Raw genomic sequence first — 23,955 nt, 5'->3', positions numbered from 1 at the left:
TACATTATTTACCCTCTAAATGGTATTTAATTCTAAGAGACCAGCAACATGAAAACAAGAAAATACTGTAATTAGGACTGATTTCATGTTGACCCTAAAGAAGCATGATTTATAATTTTGGTTTGCAATATTTATCACGTAAAACATTCTGAATGCTAATCTTAATAATTACTAACTTAACTAATTAATAACTTGTTAAAATATGCATTATAAAAACAGCTTTATTATAAGTATATTTATCCTGTTTTCTCCTATCTGCCTGTTTTAAACAAATAATTTCATTTTTTTTTTCATGTTCTATTTTCATAATGTCAGAAGAATAACGTTAACACGTGGTATTTAATTGTGATATGGTATAAAAAGAATACGCAGGAGAAATTTTTCAATTCTTTTCCTCCCTATTCTTTTCTTTTTCCTTTGTATTCCACTATAGCAGTATGAAAAAAAGAGAACTAGATAAAATGCATTTTTGTGGTCTTCTATCCTGATTTAATTTACAACATATCCCATGAATAATGCACTGGATTCTTTTCTGATTCAATTATCCCATGAAGAAGCTTTGAAGAATTTGTTTTCTTTTTTTCAAATGGATGCTTTAAAATGCAATTCTTATGTATATCACATGAAATAGATAATATTTAACTTGTCTTTAATATTGCAGTAGAAAAAAATTAGGTTTTGGGGTTATTTATTGTCACTTGAAAGAAATTTGCTAATTATTGTTATTATTATTATATAAAATTCTTATTATTGTGTTCACAAAGTGAACCTTTGTCTGATTGTTTACACTTTAATAGAAGCTACTCCCATAATTCATGCAAAGAATCAAAGTGTGTAGTGAAAAGGTGGATAAACAACTCAAAAATATGCATCACTGTGAAATATGACATTAGGTAATTTCCAACAATTGCTTTTATCACAGATATTTTAGTAGAATCTGGGAATATGTCTCACTTTTAGAAAGCAGACATGACCCACCAAATAGAGCCATAAAATATTCAACAGTAAACAAAACAACCATTACCTTTTCCATGGCCATTAGAGACAATCTCTCTGATACTAGGGCCTAATATATTCCTCTACTCTCAGAGAATGAGGGAAGGGCACAGAGGTAAAATTAATCAAACACAGAAGGTCAGGGACACACAATACTTGATTAAGGTCACACAAGCCATCACAAAGTCATTCGGCCCAATAAAGACGCCTGCTGTAGTCATTAACATGGCCGCCGCAGGGAAGCCTCATTTTCTTGATCCCTCATGCCTAATCTCACCAACGCCTGTCCTCCACAAACAAACATTGTTAGGGCCGCTAGACCTAAAAGATTAATGAAAGAAGGGAAGAGAAATGTTGCAGCTCATTGGTGGGACACTCTGCATGATTACCAAATGAAAGCTTTGTCGCTATAACGTTTTGATGTGACCTATTTAAAATAAAGTAATGCAATAAAATGTACTAATTATTCTGTCAATAAAGGCCACTTTTTCACATAAAATAACATCTTCAGTAAATACCAATGTTGGAAAACAGACAAACATATCCGACAAAATTCATTTAGTTGAACAGAATGCACCATCCACAAAGAGCTGCGAAAGGTAACAATGCTGTAAAATCCATGTAATAATTCCACATTTGGGTACTGTTTCTTAGAGAAGCCAGCTGTAGAGTAACATAGGAGTAAAAATGTTTAGCATTTCTAACATAAATGTATCAGTGAATTTCTAAATTTAGAGGACGAGCTCCAAAAAGGTGGGCACAGTTTACAAACCTGTCAGTGCAGATTACAAATCTAAGAGAACAGTTGTCAAATTTGAGAGTAAAGACTTCTAAATTGAGGGCTCAAATTACAAATCTGCGGGCAAAAAAAAAAAAAACTAAACAAATTTAAAAGAGGGAGCTGTTTGCAAATTAAATAAGTATAGTTGATAAATGGAGCACCGATTGCAAAAATGTAGGCACAAGATTATCTGAAAACATTCTTCTACTGTACATGACCCTTGGGGGACTTCATACTTTCTCATGCTGCAGTAAATAGAATTCACAATAGGGAATTATGTCAATTTTCTCTCTAACTGCATTGAGTAGCCTACTTCTTATAGCGGGACTCATTGCAATGCAGTGTAATGTAACCTGCCCTACATGTACTGTGTTAAAATTAAGAAATTAAGGAATTTTCAATTATTTAGGGCTAAAGAAAACATCTGTGAACTCGAGGGATAATGAAAGAAATCATTTCTGAATGAAAGAAAGGACTTCTGAAATGTATGTATGTGTATGTATTTACTTACAGTGTACTAGAGATTACAACGATACCAAGATTTTGAATTGTTATCCATCCATCCATCTATCAATCTATCCTGTGAAAATCAACTTCAATGTTTGGTGAAATGAGTATTATGTTGTGTTGAACCATTCAAACTACAAGTGTTACAGCTAGCCCATTGTTAGGTTGTGCCCAGTTCTCCCATAATTATACACTCACCAAATAGTGTTCCAGTTGTTTACAGAATGGAAGCCTACATTTACAATGTTGACAAAAGTCTTTTGAGGTTTGTTTCAGAATCGATATAAAAGTTGATCACTGGCAAACTAAACAGAGCAGGCTTGTTTCAGCTAAAGGAAACATATGAGTAAAAATAATTTGTATTGAAGAAAATGAAGGTGCCTGTATTGATATTATTCATTTCCATTTGTGAAGGAGGGCAACACATAGTTTAATAGAAAGTATGCACTTCTCGATATTTATTTAACATATTTGCATGCAACACTCTAACAGACAAAGGAGAGGTTTATTTAACTCTTAAACAATATGGGGGAAAAGTTTACAAATGTTTTTTTTTTTTTTTTTTTTTTGAGTATCCTATTTGTCACAAGGTTTTTATAGCTCATATTATTTTGAAAAAAAAAATCTAAATATTGAGAAAAACTCCTTTAAAATTGTTGAAATGAGTTCTTACCCATGCATAATTCTAATCAAAAATTAAGATTTTATATATTTAGGGTAGGAAATTTGCTAAATATCTTCATGGAACATGATCTTTACTTAATATCCTAATGATTTTTGGTATAAAAGAAAAATCTATAATTTTGACCCAGCAACTTAAGACTTTTGTGGTCCAGGATCACATATAGTGAGAGTTCTGTAAAGATTTCATGGCAGAAAGACATTTGATCCACAAGCTGAAGGTGGACATTTGTACAATTATACTAAAAGGCCTTTTACTTGCTAAAAATTTAACTAACAATCAGACGACAGCATGCATAGTAGATTGTGTGCAACAGGTTTTTCAGCAAAGTTGTAATCATGTTGATAATTTAGACACATTAGAAATGTACGTATCAAATAGTATACAATATGTATTATAGTTTTAGAGTGTGGTTTATCTAGTATTACCTTTTCTTTTGATGGTAGCAGTACTCAAGCTTGCATGGGCACCGCAAAACCTGGTGATCCATCATTTAGTGGGCACCTTAACAGAGATAAGAAAATCTAGCCGACTTTAATGTGTCATTTGTTGCTCTTACACAGCAATGACATTAAAAAGAAGCTTTTGCTTAAGTCTTTTAATGTTTCAGATGTTGGTGAAGGGCGATAGAATATACAGTTTCTACGTTATAAAAACCATTACGCCTATGGGATGTCCCCATTTTTCACAAAAACAAACATGTGTGTGTGTGTGTGTGTGTGTGTGTGAGAGAGAGAGAGAGAAAGAGAGAGAGAGAGAGAGAGAGAGTCTTTCACAAACACACCATTAAGCACTGATCACTCACACTAGCCTTACTCAAGACATCATGCCACTTGGCTGGACTTCCATGTCCGACTTAATACACAAACATTAACATCCACTACATTCATACAGAGAAAGAGAGAGAGAGAGAGAGAGTCCTATCTGCTCTGATGATAAAAACTATGAGAAAATGTATGCCGTGTCACTTTTAACAAGAGTGATGGGACTATAATGTTATTTTAGGACTAGCGGACATTCAAAATGCATCCTATAGGCTAGTGTCTTGTCCTTCAAAATGTGCGTCCCTGTCATTGGACTGCAATCAGATAAGGGGTGTTCACATATATAGTCTCAGTATGGCAGCCACAGTGGATGGATAGACAACCAAAACCCGAACTAGCGATCTGAAACAGTGGCCTCTGCACACGAAGGGGTAGGGATAAGGTGACTAAACACCTCCATGTTCACCACTGTGTGGCATCCCCTCTTCTTTTTATAACAGTCTGCAAACATCTGGGGACTGAGGAGACAAGTTGCTCAAGTTTAGTAATATGAATGTTGTCCCATTCTTGTCTAATACAGGCTTCTTGTTGCTCTACTGTCTTCTTTGTTGTGTCTTCCTCTTTATGATGTGCCAAATGTTTTCTGTGTGTGAAAGATCTGGACTGCAGGCTGGCCATTTCAGTACCCAGATCCTTCTACGCAGCCATGAAGTTGTATTTGATGCAGTATGTGGTCTGGCATTGTCATGTTGGAAAATGCAAGGTCTTCCCTGAAAGAGACTACGTCCGGATGGGAGCATATGTTGTTCTAGAATTTATACCTTTCAGCAATGATGGTGCCTTCCCAGATGTGTAAGCTGCCCATGCCACACGCACTCATGCAACTGCATACCATCAGAGATGCAGGCTTCTGAACTGAGCGCTGAGAACAACTTGGGTTGTCCTTGTCCTCTTTAGTCCGGATGATATGGTGTCCCAGTTTTCCAAAAAGAACTCCACTGGAGTCGATTAACGCGGATACGCGTTATGAGTCATTTTCTCCTGATAACCCCGAAAAGAACTTAAATTACAGTTTCAGTTTTAATCGTACAGATAAGAGCAATACATCAATCGAATCTGTAAAAGGTTAACTTTTTTTGGATACAGACATAATAACAACAAAACTTTGTGCACTTATAAAATAAAGATAACAAACAAGATGTGCTGTCTGCAGCCTTTGTCTGCGCTGATCTTCATTTACAAACACATAATTAAAATGAACTGTAACTCCGTGAATACTCAACGAAGAGACATGAGAGAGATATCTATAGAAAGCTTGACATGTCTACTTTTGCAGCCGAAAACAGATATTCTGTGATAAAGTAATCCCTATGAACGCTATAATGCGCAATGCGATGTCCGTTTTTCACATCTCCCTTCATTAATGTGACCACGCCCCCGCGCTGAACGCTCTATTCAGGCTTGAATACGCCTACACAACAGAAGAAAATGCATCGACACCGTTCTTCAAGTTCTTATATTTTACTGTTTGCTTCGCGATGAGAGGAATAAGACATAATCTTAACGGTAACGGTGAACAGCACGGTGGATTGTGTTCACCAACAATGTTTTCTGGAAGTATTCCTGAGCCCATTTTGTGATTTCCATCACAGTAGCATTCCTGTATGTGATGCAGTGCCGTCTTGGGCCCGAAGATCATGGGCAACCAGTATGGTTTTCCGGCCTTGACCCTTACGCACAGAGATTGTTCCAGATTTTCTGAATATTTGGATGATATTATGCACTGTAGATGATCATAACTTCAACTCTTTGCAATTTTTCTATGAGAAACTCCTTTCTGATATTGCTTCACTATTTTTCACCGCAGCATTGAAGGAATTGGTGATCCTCTGCCCATCTTGACTTCTGAGAGACACTGCCACTCTGAGAGGTTATTTTTATACCCAATCATGTTGCCAGTTGACCTAATAAGTTGCAAATTGGTCCTCCAACTGTTACTTATATGTACATTTAACTTTTCTGGCCTCTTACTGCTACCTGTCCCAACTTCTTTGGAATGTGTAGCTCTCATGAAATCCAAAATTTCTCATTTTCAACATTTGATATGTTATTCTGAAATGTGACTTAGACTATTAAGCATTCATTTCAAGATAAAGACTAAGACTAAATCAAAAATGCTTGTCAAAATTAACACTGTTGGTTGGTTGATTGATTGATGGACATGTTCTATTCCATTGGACTTATTAGTGGAATCTTTTTTTTTTTTTTTTTTTTTTGATTTTGAGAGCTGCACATTCTTTGAAATTAAACATGGTTTAAGCCATGTTAAATAAAGTAAAATGTAATTGTTAAATGAAATTATGTTTAATAAAATTAAATGTAAAATGTAAATCAAGTACAATGTTATATACTGTAGGTGACATGTGTAACTGATTATCTTTTTTTCTTTTTTCTTTTTAGAAATGACAGTATGGGTGATGACAATTATGCTTCAGACATGTTTTGGGTTTGAGAATTATTCATATAGAAAACAATTAGATTAATAAATTAATTACATAGTGTTTTCAATTAAATTCTGAATTATGCACAAACCTGGTGTTTATTTATTTATATGTTTCCTTCCTTTTAGTTCCAATTATTTTAAGGTTTTCTTGTGCCAAAACACTTGAACCTTTTTCGTCTTTATGAAATGCCTTAACACTACACAAACAGCTCATACATCTCATTTGTCATTGCGTCTCAATGTGTCCTATTCCAATGTACACATCAAGTCATATTTGACATCATTGATATTGTTTGAACATGTCTTATCACTTACGTGACATGAAACTTGGCATGACATGTCTTGACACGGCATATTTGAATGTGTGCAAGCAATTACAGGTAAGATTTTCAGGAACTTAAATATGGGTGTAGCCTATTATTCACACAACAGCTACCAAATGGCTTCAAATATAGCACACCAATCATATGGACTACTTTTATAGCTCTGTATGGAAAAGAGCAGTATGAACAATAAATTTCTCCTTTTGTGTTTCACAGAATATGTCAAAACAGCTTTGGGTTTGCATGAGGGTGCATAAATGATGACAGATTTTGTGGGTATTGACTATTTCAACTGTAAAAAGTTCAGTTTTATTCTTCTTTAAAAAAAAAAAAAAAAAACTTCTCAAATACCACAACAACTATATGAGGAAGTGTTCAAGAACAACAAGTTTAGAAATCTCCTCTTCAAGTGTGTGCATATTATAAACTTTCTAAAATGACACTTCCTCTGCAGACTGACATCCACGCACTTCTGTCTCATACAGTTATGGTTTACCTCACCTTCGTGAGCATTGTGGGAAATGTCAGTCACATAAACCTCATAAGGCAATCTATCATCATGTCACATCTCTCTGTGTGTGTTTTGCTCTATGCGAAAACTAGCGCAAGAAACTTTATTTAAAAATTTACTACTCGCTTATCTCAGCCAGCTCCATTTATAACCAATAAAACACACACACACACACTCAAACAGACATAAAATATGAGCATGCTAAACATTTCTTATATAGTGTTCATTGCTCATCATAAAATCCATAAAATATTGCTTGCTAAAAAAGGAATAAATCCAAAACAATATTCATAAAATATATGTATATTTTCCATTCACATTGAAGCTTATAATGTTTAGATGTAAGCATAAAATCGGCATTAGAATAAATGCAAAAAAAAAAATATATATATATATATATATATATATATATATGTGTGTATTGGAAAACATAAAATGTTATCTTAATTAAATCTGCTGTGATGTTAAATAGAACTGCAACATACATGTCAGCTACACATTGAATAAAACGGATAAAACAGCAAGGTAAACCGTGCAGCTTTAGAAACATCTATTCCTGTCTTCTGGACACACACACATACACATGCACACACAAACTGTGTCAAATTAGGTGTAAAAGCTCAGTTCTGGTCCCATTAAGCAGGTGTACCTTGAATACAGGCATCTGGCCGCTGTAAATGCGTCTCTTTCACATGTGCTGATCCTGAATCCTGTCCAGTAGATGTCTCCTCCTGTACTTCTGCCTATAATTGTAGTGTAAGTTCCCTTTTGCGTCTGTTTCGTTCTATTTCAGTCTACCTGTCCTTTCGCTCTCTCTGTGTGGATTTGTCTCACTCTATCAATGGATTCATTGCGAGTTCCACAACATTTGCTGCACACTCTGTGTATAAGTGTGTGTGTGTGTGCAACTGCGCTGCTTAACAAAATGACTGGAGAGAGAGAGAGAAAGCGAGAGAGGGAGAAAGAAAAGAGAGGAGGACTGCCCATGTCCTGTCTCTCTCTTTCGCTCTCTCTCGTTCTCTCTCTCCAGAGACAGGCCACTGTCCCGCTCTGCTTGCTGTTATTTTTAGAAGCAGCCAAGCCGTGAATCAAAGGCTCGCAAAAGAAACAGGCACATGTCATACATAGGCTATGCCAGCAGATCATGGGATCTCTATCTCACACACACAAACACACAATCCCCGCTTAGCCATTTGTGCAAATTTCATCAGCCCTGGTCCAGAGAAACTGCAAGATGCTTGATTTTTGTGAGGTCATTACTGAGAAGGGCTGTGCATTGTGTTCTCATGTTGCATTAAAGTGAAACCTCAATATATCTGCTATAATAATTTTGTTTCAGCAATAATGGTCAAAGACAAAGCCACCTGATCTATAGATACATGACAGATCCCAGTACGAAGGCACTTGGTCAAGGTCAAGTGAAACCTTCAGTCTTTCAGCTCCCCAACAATCGTTTAAATCAGAGATGTCACATTCATCACAGACACAGAGTTAAAAACCAGCCTGAAATAGCAATTGCAATTCCAATGGATGATGCACAACATCTATTTTTTAATAAACCGAGTTCATATTGTCTACATTGCAGTACATGAATTAAATTGCATTAGCCTGTGATATATATATATATATATATATATATATATATATATATATATATATATATATATATATATATATATATATACACACTGTAAAAAGATTACTGTGAAATGTAGAGTAACTTGCTGACAGCAATTGGCAAGTAAGTTGCTGTAATATATTCCACAGTGTGCTGACTGTAAATTTTATCACAGTAATTTACTGTAAATACTATAAATACTGTAATTTTCTACAGTAAAAATGACATTACCATAAGTGCAATCAGAGTAATAGAATGCTGTTTTTAACAGCAAATATTATTTTAATATGATAATTGAGTATAGTGTAAAAGGAAGACTTTTTTTTGTTTTGTTTTGTTTTGTTTTTGACACAAAAACAACATTATTGACTTTAAAATGAGAAAACACTTATAATTGACATAAAATAATTTCAATTTTGTATTTTTCAGTCTGTAATTACTTTTTATTTAGCATAAACCTAGAAGATTTTTTTTTTAACTATAAAAGGTACAAGGCAGGGTAAAAGGCTAACTTAGGTAAGTGTTTTCAACATAATAAATGTCAGTGAGAAGAAAAATAAAGAACATTTATACATTTTCAGACAGCTGCAGCCAAAAGATTACATACACCATTGCAGAATCTGCAAAATGTTCATTATTTTACCAAAATAAGAGGGGTCATACAAAATGCATGTTATTTTTTATTTAGTACTGACCTGAATAAGATATTTCACAAAAAAAGACATACTAAAGAAAAAGGTTATCTTCATGGCAAAAACTGAGTTACAATAATACAAGTTATAATTATGCAGTCATATTTTTTTTTTTTTTTTACTGCATTATAAAAATACAAAAAGTCTCTAGTCATGTGTTCAGTTAAATACTATCCTTCAACATTATTAAAGGGTAAGTTCAACCATTTTCAAACCATTATGTATTGTTACAATGTTGGTAAGATATGTAAAAGAACAATGTTTATTCTTTCTCTGAGATACCCAGTTCATTTTAAACACAGCATTTTTCATTTTTATGCAGCAAAAAGTTTATTTTTGTAATTTTGTCAAAACTCATCATTTAATTTTGCATCATCCTGCAAAGTGTTGCTTACAAATAGAAGGGGACGTGTAGGTACAAAGCTCAGAGAAATAGTAAACATTGTTCATTTACAGATATTAGATATGTTGCAATTTACAAAGTGGGTTGAAAATCACCAAACCTACCCCTATAGGCAATATATGGATAATATTTGTCAGTTTTGTATTTTGTATGTATTGGCATCATCTGAAGTCTTTACAAGTGAAGCTGGATCCAAACTGGAGCTGGCGTAATCTTTAATAACGTTTGGATGGACATCCTAAGAAACAATAAAATCAAAAGGAGAAAGTTTTCCATAGCTGCTGTTCATATTATTTCAGACAAAATATTATTTATTTCATCCCATCTAACTGGAGTGTAAGGTTGTCATATGTGTTGTGTGAATACTTGGCTAAAAATATGTCTTTTAATCTAATTTAAAACTAAAAGATTGTGTTTGAGCCCCAAACATTATCAGGAAGGACATTTCAAAGAAAAATAGCAAAAAGCTCTACTTCCTTTAATGGTCTTTGATAAATCCTTGGTATTATCAATAGTTCAGAATTTTGTGACCTCATTACAGGCCAAGCACCATAGCTGCTGCTGCCCCTGTTTGTGCAAAAATCGGCACACTGCCACTAATGCTCTCGAAAATCAATGTTTTGATTAAGTGATGCATGTAATCCCTTAAATGTATTATTTATTCTTTGTAAATGTGTTTTTTGTCCTCATTATTTAGAATGGACTACACATGTCAAAGTATCATTTAAGTGGGTGGAACATCATAACTGTAATTTACACTACAGTTTAAAAGTTTGTGGTCAGTCAGATTTTTTACGTCTTTGAAGAAAGTCTCTTCTGCTCACCAAGGCTGCATTTATTTGATCAAAATGAAGTGAAAACAGTAATATTGTGAAATAGTATAACAATTTAACACCAGTTTTCTATATGAATATATTGTAAAATGTATTTCTATGATCTAAGCTGAATTTTAATTACTTCAGTCTTCAGTGACACATGATCATTCAGAATCATTCTAATATGCTGATTTGCTGCTCAAGAAACACTTCTAATTATTATCAATGTCTTATCAATTATCAAAATTAAAAAATTCTGTTTTAAATAAATGCTGTGATTTTTAAAAATAGTTTATTCATCAAAGAATCCTAAAAAATGAAGCAGCACAAATGTTTTTAACACTGATAATAATCAGAAATGTTTCCTGTGCAGAATATTAGAATGATTTCTGAAGGATCATGTGACACTGAAGACTGGAGTAATGATGCTGAAATTCAGCTTTACCGATTTAATTACATACATCAAGCTGTGGTGGGCATAAGAGTTTTTTAAAAACATAAAAAAATCATACCAACACCATGCCTTTTAGTCTGAGGCCGTTTCACCTCATTACATTATTAGTTCTGACGTGGGTTTGTTGATAATTGGTGTCGTTTAATCTGTGCTATTTAAACCGATATCTGAATACAGATGAGCTCTGGGGATTTTCTTAAGCGGAAAGGAGCAACTGTGCCCAGTGCAATGAATGAAAGCATAAATTAGTCCTTTGAAAAATGTCGTGCAGTTTTAAAAAAAATACCCGTTGCTGCGTTTTCTTTCAGTTTTAAAGCAACATCCTCTTGCAGTATCTAGCAATAGAAAAACGGCTAATCCACAAACAGACACAATTCCAGAGTTATTTTTATCCAGCAGTGTTAGTACTTTACCGAACTAATGATGTTATCAATAAAATGTTTGCCAGGAATGAAAATATATTTAAAAAATAATTTTCATAAAATATATAACAAATATTTAAAATGTGGAAGTCCTTTTCCTCTTCTCTCTCGCATGTGCACTCTAATGGTGAATTCTGAAAGTGAAAGATGTGTAACGTTAACTTCACGAGGGAAGACTGCAAATATAACAATTATATGATAAAAATAATGAAAAAATAATGAGCAACTTTACCTTTCTGAGGTTAATTGGAAAAAAGTAAGTACACCTCCTTGGTTAATCCATCTGAGAAAAAAATCCCGCTTAAAATTACTGTACTCTAATTTTACTTTTACTGTAAAATTTCCCGCTATTGTAATTTCACCCATGATGCTTTGCAGATTTACAGCAAAATATCGTAAACATATGCTGTGAAAACTACAGAAATTTGTTACAGTGTACACATTAAATCACAGTTGCACATCAGTGTCATTAAAGTCTCATAGACCCTTAAAATCAGTTCATCAGAAAACAATAAATAGCATTTAATTACCATAAAACATATCTGCCATGCAGGACTGACATAACATCACAGTAATGGATAGTCTAATTAAAGGAACTCTCTTTAAAGACAACCAAACAAGATCCATCAAAAGATGAATATTCCTTGACAAGCTTGACGAGAATTGATGAAGTGAAATTAAATATGATAAAAAAATGTGATGTGCAGTATATGTGGCCATTTGTAAAGACTGAGAGCGAATTCATATTTATAAGGCAGACATCAAGATACATCTTACAAACATAGTTCACCCCAAAAAATTAAATTCTGTTATCATTTACCCATACATTCCTTAATTGTCAAAACACATAAAATATTTTATTAAATTAAATACTTTAAAGAAACATGAGTGTCTCTCCATCCATCAAAAATCCATTCCAAAAGTAAAAGTAATCTATATACATCAAGCAGCTTAATCCAAGTCTTCTGCAGAGACACACTCGCACGATGATGAACAGATTTAATTTAGGTTTTCATTTACATATAACATTGATTAACACACTAAGTATCCCTAAGTATCCCTTTAATGACAGAAACACGGATTTACTACACAGCCATCTGTCTCTGTAGCTTCTAATCGCTCATTATGCTCTCCTAAGGAACAAAATGAGAAACGGTCAGCAAAACTGTGTATGTGTGTGTTTTGTGTTTTTAAACCTTTTGCAGGAATTCACATAAAGACAACCTGGACACTGTTTTAAACTAAGTGAGCTAGCAGCCTCATCTCACTAGTATTTGTAAATAGTTTCATGTGATTTTGGCACTAGAACTGAATCAATTTTAAATAATAATTAATTGCACAGGTTCTGGGATTAATCACACCTAACATTAAAATGTATCATAACAATTTAGATTAGGGAACACATATTTACTATTAACTAAACATTTTCCCTCGATAAACTCCAGAATTGCTGCTTATTAATAGTAAGTAAGGTAGTAAGGCAAGGCAAGGCAAGGCAAGTTTATTTATATAGCACATTTCGTACACAATGGTAATTCAAAGTGCTTTACATAAAAGAAAGTAAAATAATCATGAAGAAAAATAATAACAAAAATAAAACAAGCAATTTTAAAACTTTTAAAATGATTAAAACATTTAAAAACACTTAGAAAATGATTTTACATTAAAAAAATAATAATAATAATAAAACAGTGAAAATATAGTGCAATCAGTTCGGACATTGCACAGTGCTCATTCAACAAATGCACAGCTAAAAAGATGCGTTTTGAGTCTAGATTTAAATGTGACTAGTGTTTTAGCACATCTGATCTCTTCTGGAAGCTGATTCCAACTGTGGGCAGCATAGTAACTAAAGGCAGACTCCCCTTGTTTTGTGTGAACCCTTGGTATTTCTAACTGACTTGATCCTAGTGATCTGAGTGCTCTGTTAGGTTTATATTCAGTGAACATATCTGCAATATATTTCGGTCCTAGGTCATTTAGTGACTTATATACGAGTAAAAGTACTTTAAAATCAATCCTAAATGTAACTGGAAGCCAGTGTAAGGACCTGAGGACTGGTGTGATATGCTCAGATTTTCTGGTTCTAGTCAGAATCCTGGCAGCAGCGTTTTGGATGAGCTGCAGCTGTCTAATGGTCTTTTTGGGAAGGCCAGTGAGGAGCCCATTACAATAGTCCACCCTGCTGGTGATAAAGGCATGAACAAGTTTCTCCAAGTCTTGACTGGAAACAAAACATCTAATTCTTGCGATGTTTTTTAAATGATAGTATGCTGATTTAGTTACTGCTTTGACATGACTACTGAAACTAAGGTCTGTCTCCAGAATCACACCAAGATTCCTGACTTGTTTTTTAGTTGTATGACCCCTAGAGTCAAGGTATGCATTCACCTTGAACACTTCATCTTTGTTTCCAAATGCAATGACTTCAGTTTTTTCCTTGTTTAACTGAAGAAAGTTCTGGCACATCCAACTATTAATTTCATCAATGCATTGGCAGAGGGAGTCAATGGGGCTGTAGTCATTTGGAGATAAGGCTAGGTAAATCTGGGTATCATCAGCATAGCTGTGATAGGCAATTTGGTTCTTTCTCATTATTTGACTTAGTGGAAGCATATACAGGCTAAACAAGAGCGGTGCAAGAATTGACCCTTGTGGGACTCCACATGTCATGGACGTCCACTTAGACTTATGCTCTCCTAGACTCAATTAATAGCCTCTCCCTTCTAAGTATGATCTGAACCATTTGAGTACCATCCCAGAAAGCCCGACCCAGTTTTCCAGTCTCTCTAGTAGTATGTTATGATCGGCAGTGTCAAACGCAGCACTGAGATCTAGCAATACCAGCACCGATATTTTGCCAGAGTCACAATTTAAGCGAATATCATTTATTATCTTAATGAGTGCTGTCTCTGTGCTGTGATGTGGTCGGAAACCAGATTGAAAATTGTCCAGGTATCCATTTGAGTTTAAGTATTTGTTCAGCTGATTAAAAACTACCTTTTCTATAATTTTGCCTATAAAAGGAAGATTAGACATTGGTCTAAAATTGCTCAAAATTGTGTTATCAAGATTGGTCTTTTTCAGGAGGGGCTTTACAACTGCAGTTTTTAGGGAGTTTGGAAATGTCCCAGAAAGAAGTGAGGCATTCACCACTTCTAAGAGATCTGCTTTTAAGCAGTCAAGCACACTTTTGAAAAAAGATGTGGGAAGTGTGTCAAGACAACAGGTTGATGATTTTAGTTGCTGCACTATGTCTTCCAGAATTTTACTATCAATTGTTTTTAAAAATAGACATAGTATCTTTTTGATATTTTGGCCGAATCTGTCTGACCTCTGCATTACTTGAGGATGTGCTAATCGCCTTCCTGATATTTATGATCTTCTCAGAAAAGAAAGAAGCAAACTCATTGCATTTGCTGTCTGATAGCATATCACTGGGAATCTGACTTGGGTTAAATTTAGGTATGGGGTTTAACGATTAAGGGATCGGAAATATGGACATGCACAATAATGCATTAGTATGTGATTTAATAGCATAATAACAGTCAATATGCTAGTAATATGCATGCTAATAAGAAACTAGTTAATAGTGGGAATTGGTCGCTAAACTAAAGAGTTAACAAATTGATAATCATGTACATACTAAAACAAAAATATATTTTTTGATGCCAGAACTGATACCAGTGCCAAAATTCATGTAACAACTTTAAATAAATCAAATAAATGTATATCACACCTAACATAAATCCATTATGTCCTTTGCTATTGTTTTAACAAGTTCAAAGTTTTAGTTTTTTTTTCTTTCCCGTATTTTATATAAAACCCTGAAATTAATGCACCATAAGGTCGAGCACCATTCAGAAATTAAATGAGAATGCCTAATTAAATTATGTAATCATCAAGCTTGTGTTCCTTAATAACTGTCAATTTAATTATATATATATATTTATATTGTCTGACACTTGTCAAACAAGAAGAAGATGCAGCGCTAGCAGCTACTCCAAGGAGAGCCGTTACATGATTCAAATTGATCTTGAAAAACTGAGCGACACCATTGTCACATTAAACTCTGTAAAATGTTAAGTTGGTCGCAGTGCCATGAACTTAATGCCTCATCTGTGGTCATTCTTCAATAAGGTTCATTAGTTAACATTAGTGAATTACATTAGTTAACATATATAAAAATAAAATAAATAATAATGAACAATATTTCCACAGACTCCATGCCACGCCACATTGCTGCAGTAATTCAGGTAAAAGGAGCCCCAACTAAGTATTGAGTTCTGTACATGCTCATACTTTAATGTTCATGGCCAAGATTTCTAAAAATCCTTTCTTTGTATTGGTCTTAAGTTATATTCTAATTTTCTGAGATACTGAATTTGGTATTTTCCTTAGTTGTCAGTTATAATCATCAAAATTAAAATAAATAAACATTTGAAATATATTTGTCACGGTGCAGGGTGCCGTCCCAGCTTCCCCTGCGGTCTGTGTTGTCCTGTCTGTTCGGTAGCTCCTGTTCTGGGCAATCAGCGCTGATCGTGGCGGGGTTGTGCAGATCACGAGGTGATTCTTCCCCACCTGTCGCTCGTTCCGCCACTCCCTTATATGTCTCTGCTTTTCTGTCTGTGGTCGTGAGTAGATTGTCGTGAGTAGATTGTCTTTGCCCATGTTTTGCATGATTCTCAGTATCAGTCTCACCTTCTGTTTTTTCTGTCAAAGGATCCGTAATTCGGAGATCCGGAAGCGCGAGTGGTCCGGTGTGCCGGCCAGCTCGGAGATCTCTGTGTGCGCCAGAGGATTTCATTATTGTTTATGTTATTTTTTGTTTTGTGGCGAGAATAAAGTTTCTCCTTTTCTTTACTCTGCATCTGAGTCCTCTGTCTAGTACGCACCCTGACAATATCAGTCTGTGTGTAATGAATGAATATAATATACAAGTTTCACTTTTTGAATGGAATTAAATAAATCAACTTTTCGATTATACTCTAATTATATGACCAGCACCTGTATATTACAATATATACATACGGATATAATTTGACAGTCATGTATTTCTGCTTATAAGTTGCTTTTACCCATCTTACACACACTTAGGGACTATCTTTACCTCACAATTGCATGCGTTTGGACAGACACACACACATATGCATAGGCCTACTTTCTATCGTGTGTGTGTGTGTGTGTGTGTGTGTGTGTGTGTACATACGCACACAAGCTATTGTGAGGTAAAGATAGTCCCTGAGTGTCTAGCATGACGCAAGAACCGTTGAGCGGTCAGGGGTTATTTTTAGCCTTTTCCAGGAGTGTCACAGAATGACTGCAATAAACAATGTTTCTATAATCCCAAGACATAAAACTCCTCATGTCAAACTTGGGACATCACACATAGAAAGGACATCAGCATGCTTATGAATTACTCATGAGCTCATGCTGTAAAACGTTCAGCAAGAGACGTATGCTTTATTAAACACTGAAACACATTAAACATTAAGTGTTCCAAAAGTATAACCACAGACACATGATATTTCAAAAGGAAAAAAAAGGAAAATTCTGTAATCATTTACTCACCCTCAAGTTGTTCCAAATCAATAAGGATTTATTTATATTGTGTTATGTACAAAAAAGAAACTTATACAGGATTGGTACAACCAGAGGGTAAGTAAATGATGAATTTAAATTTTGGGGAGAACTGTAACTTTAAGTCTTATTAAGTCTTAATTCAATCAGTTAATATGCAGTTAATGTCCATACATATCAGCTGGATTAAAGCAACAACATTTTAAGAAAAAAGTCAAAATTATAAAATATATCTAAAAAGTAAACTTTAAGAGGACAGTGTTGCCAAATGCTTAACATAAAAACTGATTAACATGACTTCTATAACTTCTAAAACGTCAAAGAACAGAATTTCTCTCACATTCCCCTTGACTCCTTTCACTATGGAGCCAAAAGTGTCTCAATAAAGATAAATGCACACACTACATTCACATATGCACACACAGGATTCATACATGCACACACATGATTCATAAATACACACACAGGATACACAAATGCGCACAAAATTTACAAATGCACACACAAAATTTAAAAAGCACAGAAGATTCAGAAATGCATAAAAAATTCAGAAATGCACACAAAATTCAGAAATACACACACAATTCAGAAATGCAAACAACATTTACAAATGCACTCAAGATTCACAAATGCACAGGACAAGATTCAGAAATGTATTTCTGTTGAACACACACATATATCTTGATTTACAAACTGCTTGCGGTCTGTGAACTTCACTGCATTTGTGTGTGAATTGTGAGACTCCTCTGACTTGGCTCCACACACAAATGCTTTTTTTTTAAACAGGGAATTATCAGCAACCAATCAGATATCTCCCTTCTTTTAGCCAATCACAAGAACGCACTCCATGTGGGGGATTGTTTACTTATAAGCCAATCACATGAACACATTTCCACAGCGCGATATGCCTGTGGTGCAGCATATTATAGCCTACTTATTTATGAAATTGTATGAAAATACAGATGTTTAGATTACAATTCTGTTTTTTTTTTTTTTTTTTTTTTACATTTAAATGTAAAAATGTCTCAATACATATAGCCCAGTGACTGCAGAAAAAAAGTTAACCATGGATTCATAAATTTGCAATAGGCAATTATTTCATTTTATTGAAATATTTTAATGAAAGTAAAAAAAAATTGGCACCTTTTTGAATATTTAAATATATCCAAATATTCTTTTGGATGCAATATAGAAGTCACATTAATTACAATATTCGGTCCCTACATGAAGAGAGAGTCAGTGGTCCGCTGTGAGAGGAAAGTGACTCTCCGGCTGCGCAAAGTGGGTCTCCAGCTGCGTGAGGAAAGTGAATCGTTCGCTCAACTTCGCTGCGTGAGGAAAGTGAATCGTTCGCTGAGGAAAGTGAGTCGTTCGCTGCGTGACTCGTGAGGAAAGTGAATCGTTCGATGAGGAAAGTGAGTCGTTCGCTGAGGAAAGTGAGTTGATCGCTGCGTGAGGAAAGTGAATTGTTCCCTCAACTTCGCTGCGTGAGGAAAGTGAATCGTTCGCTGAGGAAAGTGAGTCGTTCGCTGCGTGACTCGTGAGGAAAGTGAATCATTCGCTGAGGAAAGTGAGTCGTTCGCTGCGTGACTCGTGAGGAAAGTGAATCGTTCGATGAGGAAAGTGAGTCATTCGCTGCGAGAGGAAAGTGACTCTCCGGCTGCGGAAAGTGAGTATCCTGCTGCGCAAAGTGGGTGTCCGGCTGCGCAAAGTGGGTCACTGGCTGTGCAAAATGAGTCGCCAGCTGCGTGAGGTAAGTGAGTCATTTGCTGAGGAAAGTGAGTCCTTCGCTGATTGGCTTATAAGTAAACAATCCCCCACGTGGGGTGCATTCTTGTGATTGGCTAAAACAAGGGAGATATCTGATTGGTTGCTGATCATTCCCTGTTAAAAAAAAATGCATTTGTAAATGCAAATGCAGTGAAGTTCACAGACCGCAATCAGTTTTGTAAATCAAGATGCATAAGAAATACATTTCTGAATCTTGTCCTGTGCATTTGTGAATCTTGAGTGCATTTGTAAATGTTGTTTGCATTTCTGAATTGTGTGTGTATTTCTGAATTTTGTGTGCATTTCTGAATTTTGTATGCATTTGTGAATCTTCTGTGCTTTTTAAATTTTGTGTGTGCATTTGTGAATTTTGTGCGCATTTGTGTATCCTGTGTGTGTATTTATGAATCCTATGTGTGCATATGTGAATGTAGTGTGTGCATTTATCATTATTGACACTCTTTTGGCTCCATATTTCACTACCTACTATAATGTGAGATCTTAAATCAAAAAATCTATAATAAAAAAAAAAACTTAATTAAACTGAAGAAAACTTTTCCACACCATCATGCACAACAAAACAAGAACAAGTCAGTGTAACTAGAATAAGTAAATATAGTAGCTATCAATACTGTATATTAGCATGCTAAATATAATTTCTTCCAGCCATTGCTTGGACTGAAAAAAAAACACCACTATTAACATCATGTAACTGCCCTCTGTCTGTCTGCATTTTTTATCTTATTAACTGATGCATGTCTGAAACGGAAATGAAATAATTCTAATAACAAATACATTTTTAGACTATTAGAACGGTTAAAGTTGCAAAAATGCTAAATTTACTACTGAATTACAGAAATATGCATACAGTTTTATGCAATTAAAGTGCAACGACATCTCATTCTTAATGTTTTTGTCTTCAAAAGCCAGGGTAGTAAAGTAAATAAATCAAACAGTAATTGAGCCTGTGTTCACTGAGAGCAGACAGAACACACTGAGTTTGTAGGTAGACCACAGACAGCAATAGCATCATTACACCGCACAATGAAATGAAACATGTATGGAAGGAAATGACAGTTAGATGACATTTCCCATGAGTCTCCACATGGGCGCTAATCTAGCTGCCCTTGTGTTTCTCAGTCTTTGACCAATTCATATTCTAGGACATTTTGAAAACTGACATGATCTTTGACACTTAAGACTATATTAATTTCAGGAAATAATCGGGTAGGGTTTTCCTGGACCATGGGAACCTAGAATGCACTGCTGCATTTTCTGGAAAACAATTTGCACCTGAATATAAAGCATGGCGTATAAAGCAAGTCAAAACTGCATTGTTGAGAGAGGAAAAAAAATATATGTTGCATTTTAGTATTACATTCAGAAATCATTACTTTACATGTATTTTACACCACAAAAAAAATAAAAAAATAAAATCCATTAAATTTAATGGCAGAACAGAACAGGAATGAAAAACAAAAGTATAAAATAAACAAATTATGGTACCATTTATTATAAACAATATTTATTCTATACACCAGGCATAAACCAATTTAATTCAAATTGAACTGAAACTGTCGCTGTGTGGGAAATATGCTATGCAGATAATCTTAGGTTTAAATACCTCTCTCATTCATCAAATTCAGATGTGTATGCACTTTGCATGTGTATGCACTTTGCACACTTTTTACGTGCTTGATGTTAATTGCAATATATATATGTTAGTATATATGTGTGTGTGTGTGTGTGTGTGTGTGGTGTGTCGCTTTGGGATATAATTATATTTCAGATGCTAAAAAACTGGTGGCTTACAGTATATAATGGAAAATATCTGTCATGACCGGTGTAGGCAGGAAGCTGTCATATTTAGAAGTTCTCAGAATCTCTATAATTGGTGTCCTGAGTGGCAGCCTAAATTTGCTCACGAAAGTTTACAACAGCACCACTGACCACCAACACTGCAGCATCAGCTGTCTTCACTTCACTATTCTCTCTACACAAATGACTTGACAGACCCCTCTATCAAAATATAATATTTCTATTCATCCATCCTACAAAGGAATTTACATTTGGTATCTGAAGTATTCAAGATATTTACTTAATATTACTTATAATAATTATTTAAGTGGGGTAATTTTCCAGCTATCACCTCATGTATGAGTATTATTGTATATTTTTGTTCATAGTTTTGAAAGAATGAGAGGACATCATGCAACTGTAAATATTTTGGCCATTTATGTCACGTATACATTTGTGCCAGGACTGGATGCTTTACCTTTGACGTCAGTGACAAAAGGTATGGGTTTTAGCTTCCCTTTTAAAAACTGACTGAAAGCTGATTGGTCTTTTTATTCACTATACTAACAATGCATGTGCCACGGATCTCTGTTGTAGAACACACAGAAGAACAAAGATGAAGGCCGAAGATAGTCTTTAATAAATCCACAGGCAAATAATCCACATAAAGAGAACAGCAACAAAACATTATACATATATAAATAATGCTAATTAATGGCACACACCTGAACTCAATAATGAAATCTAATCAACAGCCATGACAACAATCTCTATAGAGGACAAGAACAATCCAAAACAAGGTCCAGACGTGCTGTCTAAAAAAAAACTGAAACTCATTTTGGGTCACTTTGAGAAGCGCAGCCATATTCAAGACACACACACACAGACATTTACACTGATCCGGCGCGTTTCACAGCTGCAGTGAGTACTTCTTGAAAAAACAGTCTGGAAACCCACAAACAAACAGACAGACAGATAGAAGGATGTAACAGAGAGGTGAAGAGAGCCATAAAGCAAAAGAGAGAAAGAGAAAAAGAGTGAAAGCTGATTGAAAGGCTGATAAAAGCATCTGTGATCAACACGCACCTTCTCTTTCATGTCAATAGAGAGCAGAGGAATAAATGATAGCAGGTGCGAGATCTGACTCAAAGCCTATTGGACTAATTCTGTTCCAATCAATGTGAGACATTTCTAAAAAATATCAGACTTCCAACCATATCAGACTCAGAACACATGAAAAATGGCCATACTAGCATTTGTTTTGCAGGTTTACGATTATCAACCTGCAAAAAGGAAGGTACATTTACACTTTTATACACTTTTCTCTTCAAACATTTGCCATTTGCCATAAATGGCTGCCCACTGCTCCGGGTGTGTGCTCACAGTATGTGTGTGTGTGTTCACTGCTCTGTGTGTGTGCATTTCGGATGGGTTAAATGCAGAGCACAAATTCTGAGTATGGGTCACCATACTTGGCTGAATGTCACTTCACTTCAAACAGATTTAGTGTCAAAACATTCACTCACTAATACATTGTTTCCTCAAAATGATTCTTTATCATTAACAGAGTGCCACCATGTTAATGTGACATCATACTGCATGTGACGAGTGGGGCAAGGCCGAGGGACGTGGGAGGAGCGAGGCCGGTGGAGTGATTGGAGATGAGCTACACCTGTTCGACCCACCGGTCTCGAGGCCCACGGAGGAGATGGAAGGATATAAAACTGGAGCGACGACAGTGAAGGACGAGAGAGGACCAGGCCTGGGCTTTAGTTTATGTTTTGCTTTTTATTTGCGTGCATCAGTCGTCCGTGAGGGGCTGATGCGCTGTTTTGTGTTTATTTTGAATTATTAAAATGTTATTTGATTGTCCGCCGGTTCCCGCCTCCTTCTTCCCAATGATTAGGGAGTTATATTATTACACTGTACATTACCAAAAAAGCACCAGTAGTTTAATCCAGGTCTGAAGTAACCAGATCACTTTGTGTGATGATGAACAAAGCAACATTAAAGCTTTTCTAGTTGATGTTGTACAAGTTGATACTGAAATGAACTGTACCTACAATCTACGTTTGGAAAGAGAATGAGGGATAATTGGAGACGATTGGATGAGAAACATGGTCCAGAAAGAGATTATTACCCAGTTAGTTCATGCTGTTCAGAGTGAAAATTGTGCCAAAGACTGTGATGTCTATGGACTGACAGCTAATAGTACAACAGATGTCAGCACATCGGAACAATTTCCCTGCAGCCTTCATTATGCTGACAGTAATCCTGAGTCACCCGTACTCATGCAGTCACTGAATGTGTGACCCTGAAAATGGAGAGACTTAAGGCCTTAAAGGAATAGTTCATGCAAAAATGAAAGTTTGTTGACAATTCACTCACCCTCAGGAAATTCAATACATAGATGAAATTATTTCTTTATCTGAACAGACTTTGAGAAATTTAGTATTACACACCCTGCTCACAAATGGATCCTCTGCAGTAAATGGTTGCCATCAGAATAAAAGTCCAAACCACTGATAAAAATCATCACAATAATCCACAAGTAATCCAAAGCCATATTACTGATAAGAGGACTCATATTTTAGCCACGCAGAAGCAATGGTTTGAAGATAAAAATGACTTGATGGATTTTTTTATAACAAACATCAAGTGTAGCATTAGTTCTCGCAGGTCACGTGAGTCACGTGTGCATCAGCTGATTCTTGTCTACCTATAGGGATGCGACACCTATCACATGACCCATATGTAAGATCCTTCTGTATTATCAGCAGCTTTCGTGTTGCTCAATAGCTAATTGAATGGTGAATTCGACAGGCAAACCCTATCATCTCACTAGAAATTTTGCAATCACGTATTTAGTGAGAGGAATATGTTCCCCCCATGGACTTTGCCTCAGATTAATTTCTGTTTCTAAACTTCAATACTTTCTGCACTGATCATAAGCTGCCTGATTGTAAGTGACTGAGTTAGCATTGTTGACACGGACTCCGTGAGTTATACTAGAGTGACACAAGAACATGTTTAGATGGGATCTGCACTCCTCGCATGAAGAAGTATATCAAGAGATCAAGCATCCACATCAAAGCTGACTTTGTTTCATTTTCCATTTATCTCTGAATGTCTTCACAAGCTGAGATAAGTTCATTTTTAATGCTCTCAGGTTATTGCCAACATGCTTGTTGCTAAGGCTATCCACAATGCTTAAGGCTTATTAGACGTTTTTCTGTAAAATGCTCGTGCTAGGATAACGTGATCATATTGGCAATATAACCGTTGTAAGAGTTGTTGCTCAGTTCAAGTCTGCTTAGTGTGATTCTGCTCAAGT

At 35.3% G+C, this 23,955-nt stretch overlaps 1 protein-coding gene across 2 annotated transcripts in view; it reads right to left on the bottom strand.

Annotated features, from left to right (window-relative positions):
- The window catches only part of rgs3a (regulator of G protein signaling 3a), a 170,523-nt gene that overhangs the window by 67,195 nt on the left and 79,373 nt on the right, over nt 1-23,955 (bottom strand). The window contains exon 1 of one of the 2 annotated variants that reach the window (XM_026259994.1): nt 7,717-7,976. The exons of the other annotated variant lie outside the window; for it this stretch is intronic. Coding sequence (XP_026115779.1) covers nt 7,717-7,731 — 15 coding nt within the window. The 5' untranslated portion in view covers nt 7,732-7,976. Of the gene's footprint in view, nt 1-7,716; nt 7,977-23,955 lie in introns of those variants that run through there. 2 annotated transcript variants of the gene reach the window in all.

This window comes from Carassius auratus, unplaced genomic scaffold, assembly GCF_003368295.1.
Source record: "Carassius auratus strain Wakin unplaced genomic scaffold, ASM336829v1 scaf_tig00215316, whole genome shotgun sequence".
NCBI classification, from domain to species: domain Eukaryota; kingdom Metazoa; phylum Chordata; class Actinopteri; order Cypriniformes; family Cyprinidae; genus Carassius; species Carassius auratus.
Note: the sequence above shows the minus strand (reverse complement) of the source record. Positions and strands in the feature narration are given on the sequence as shown.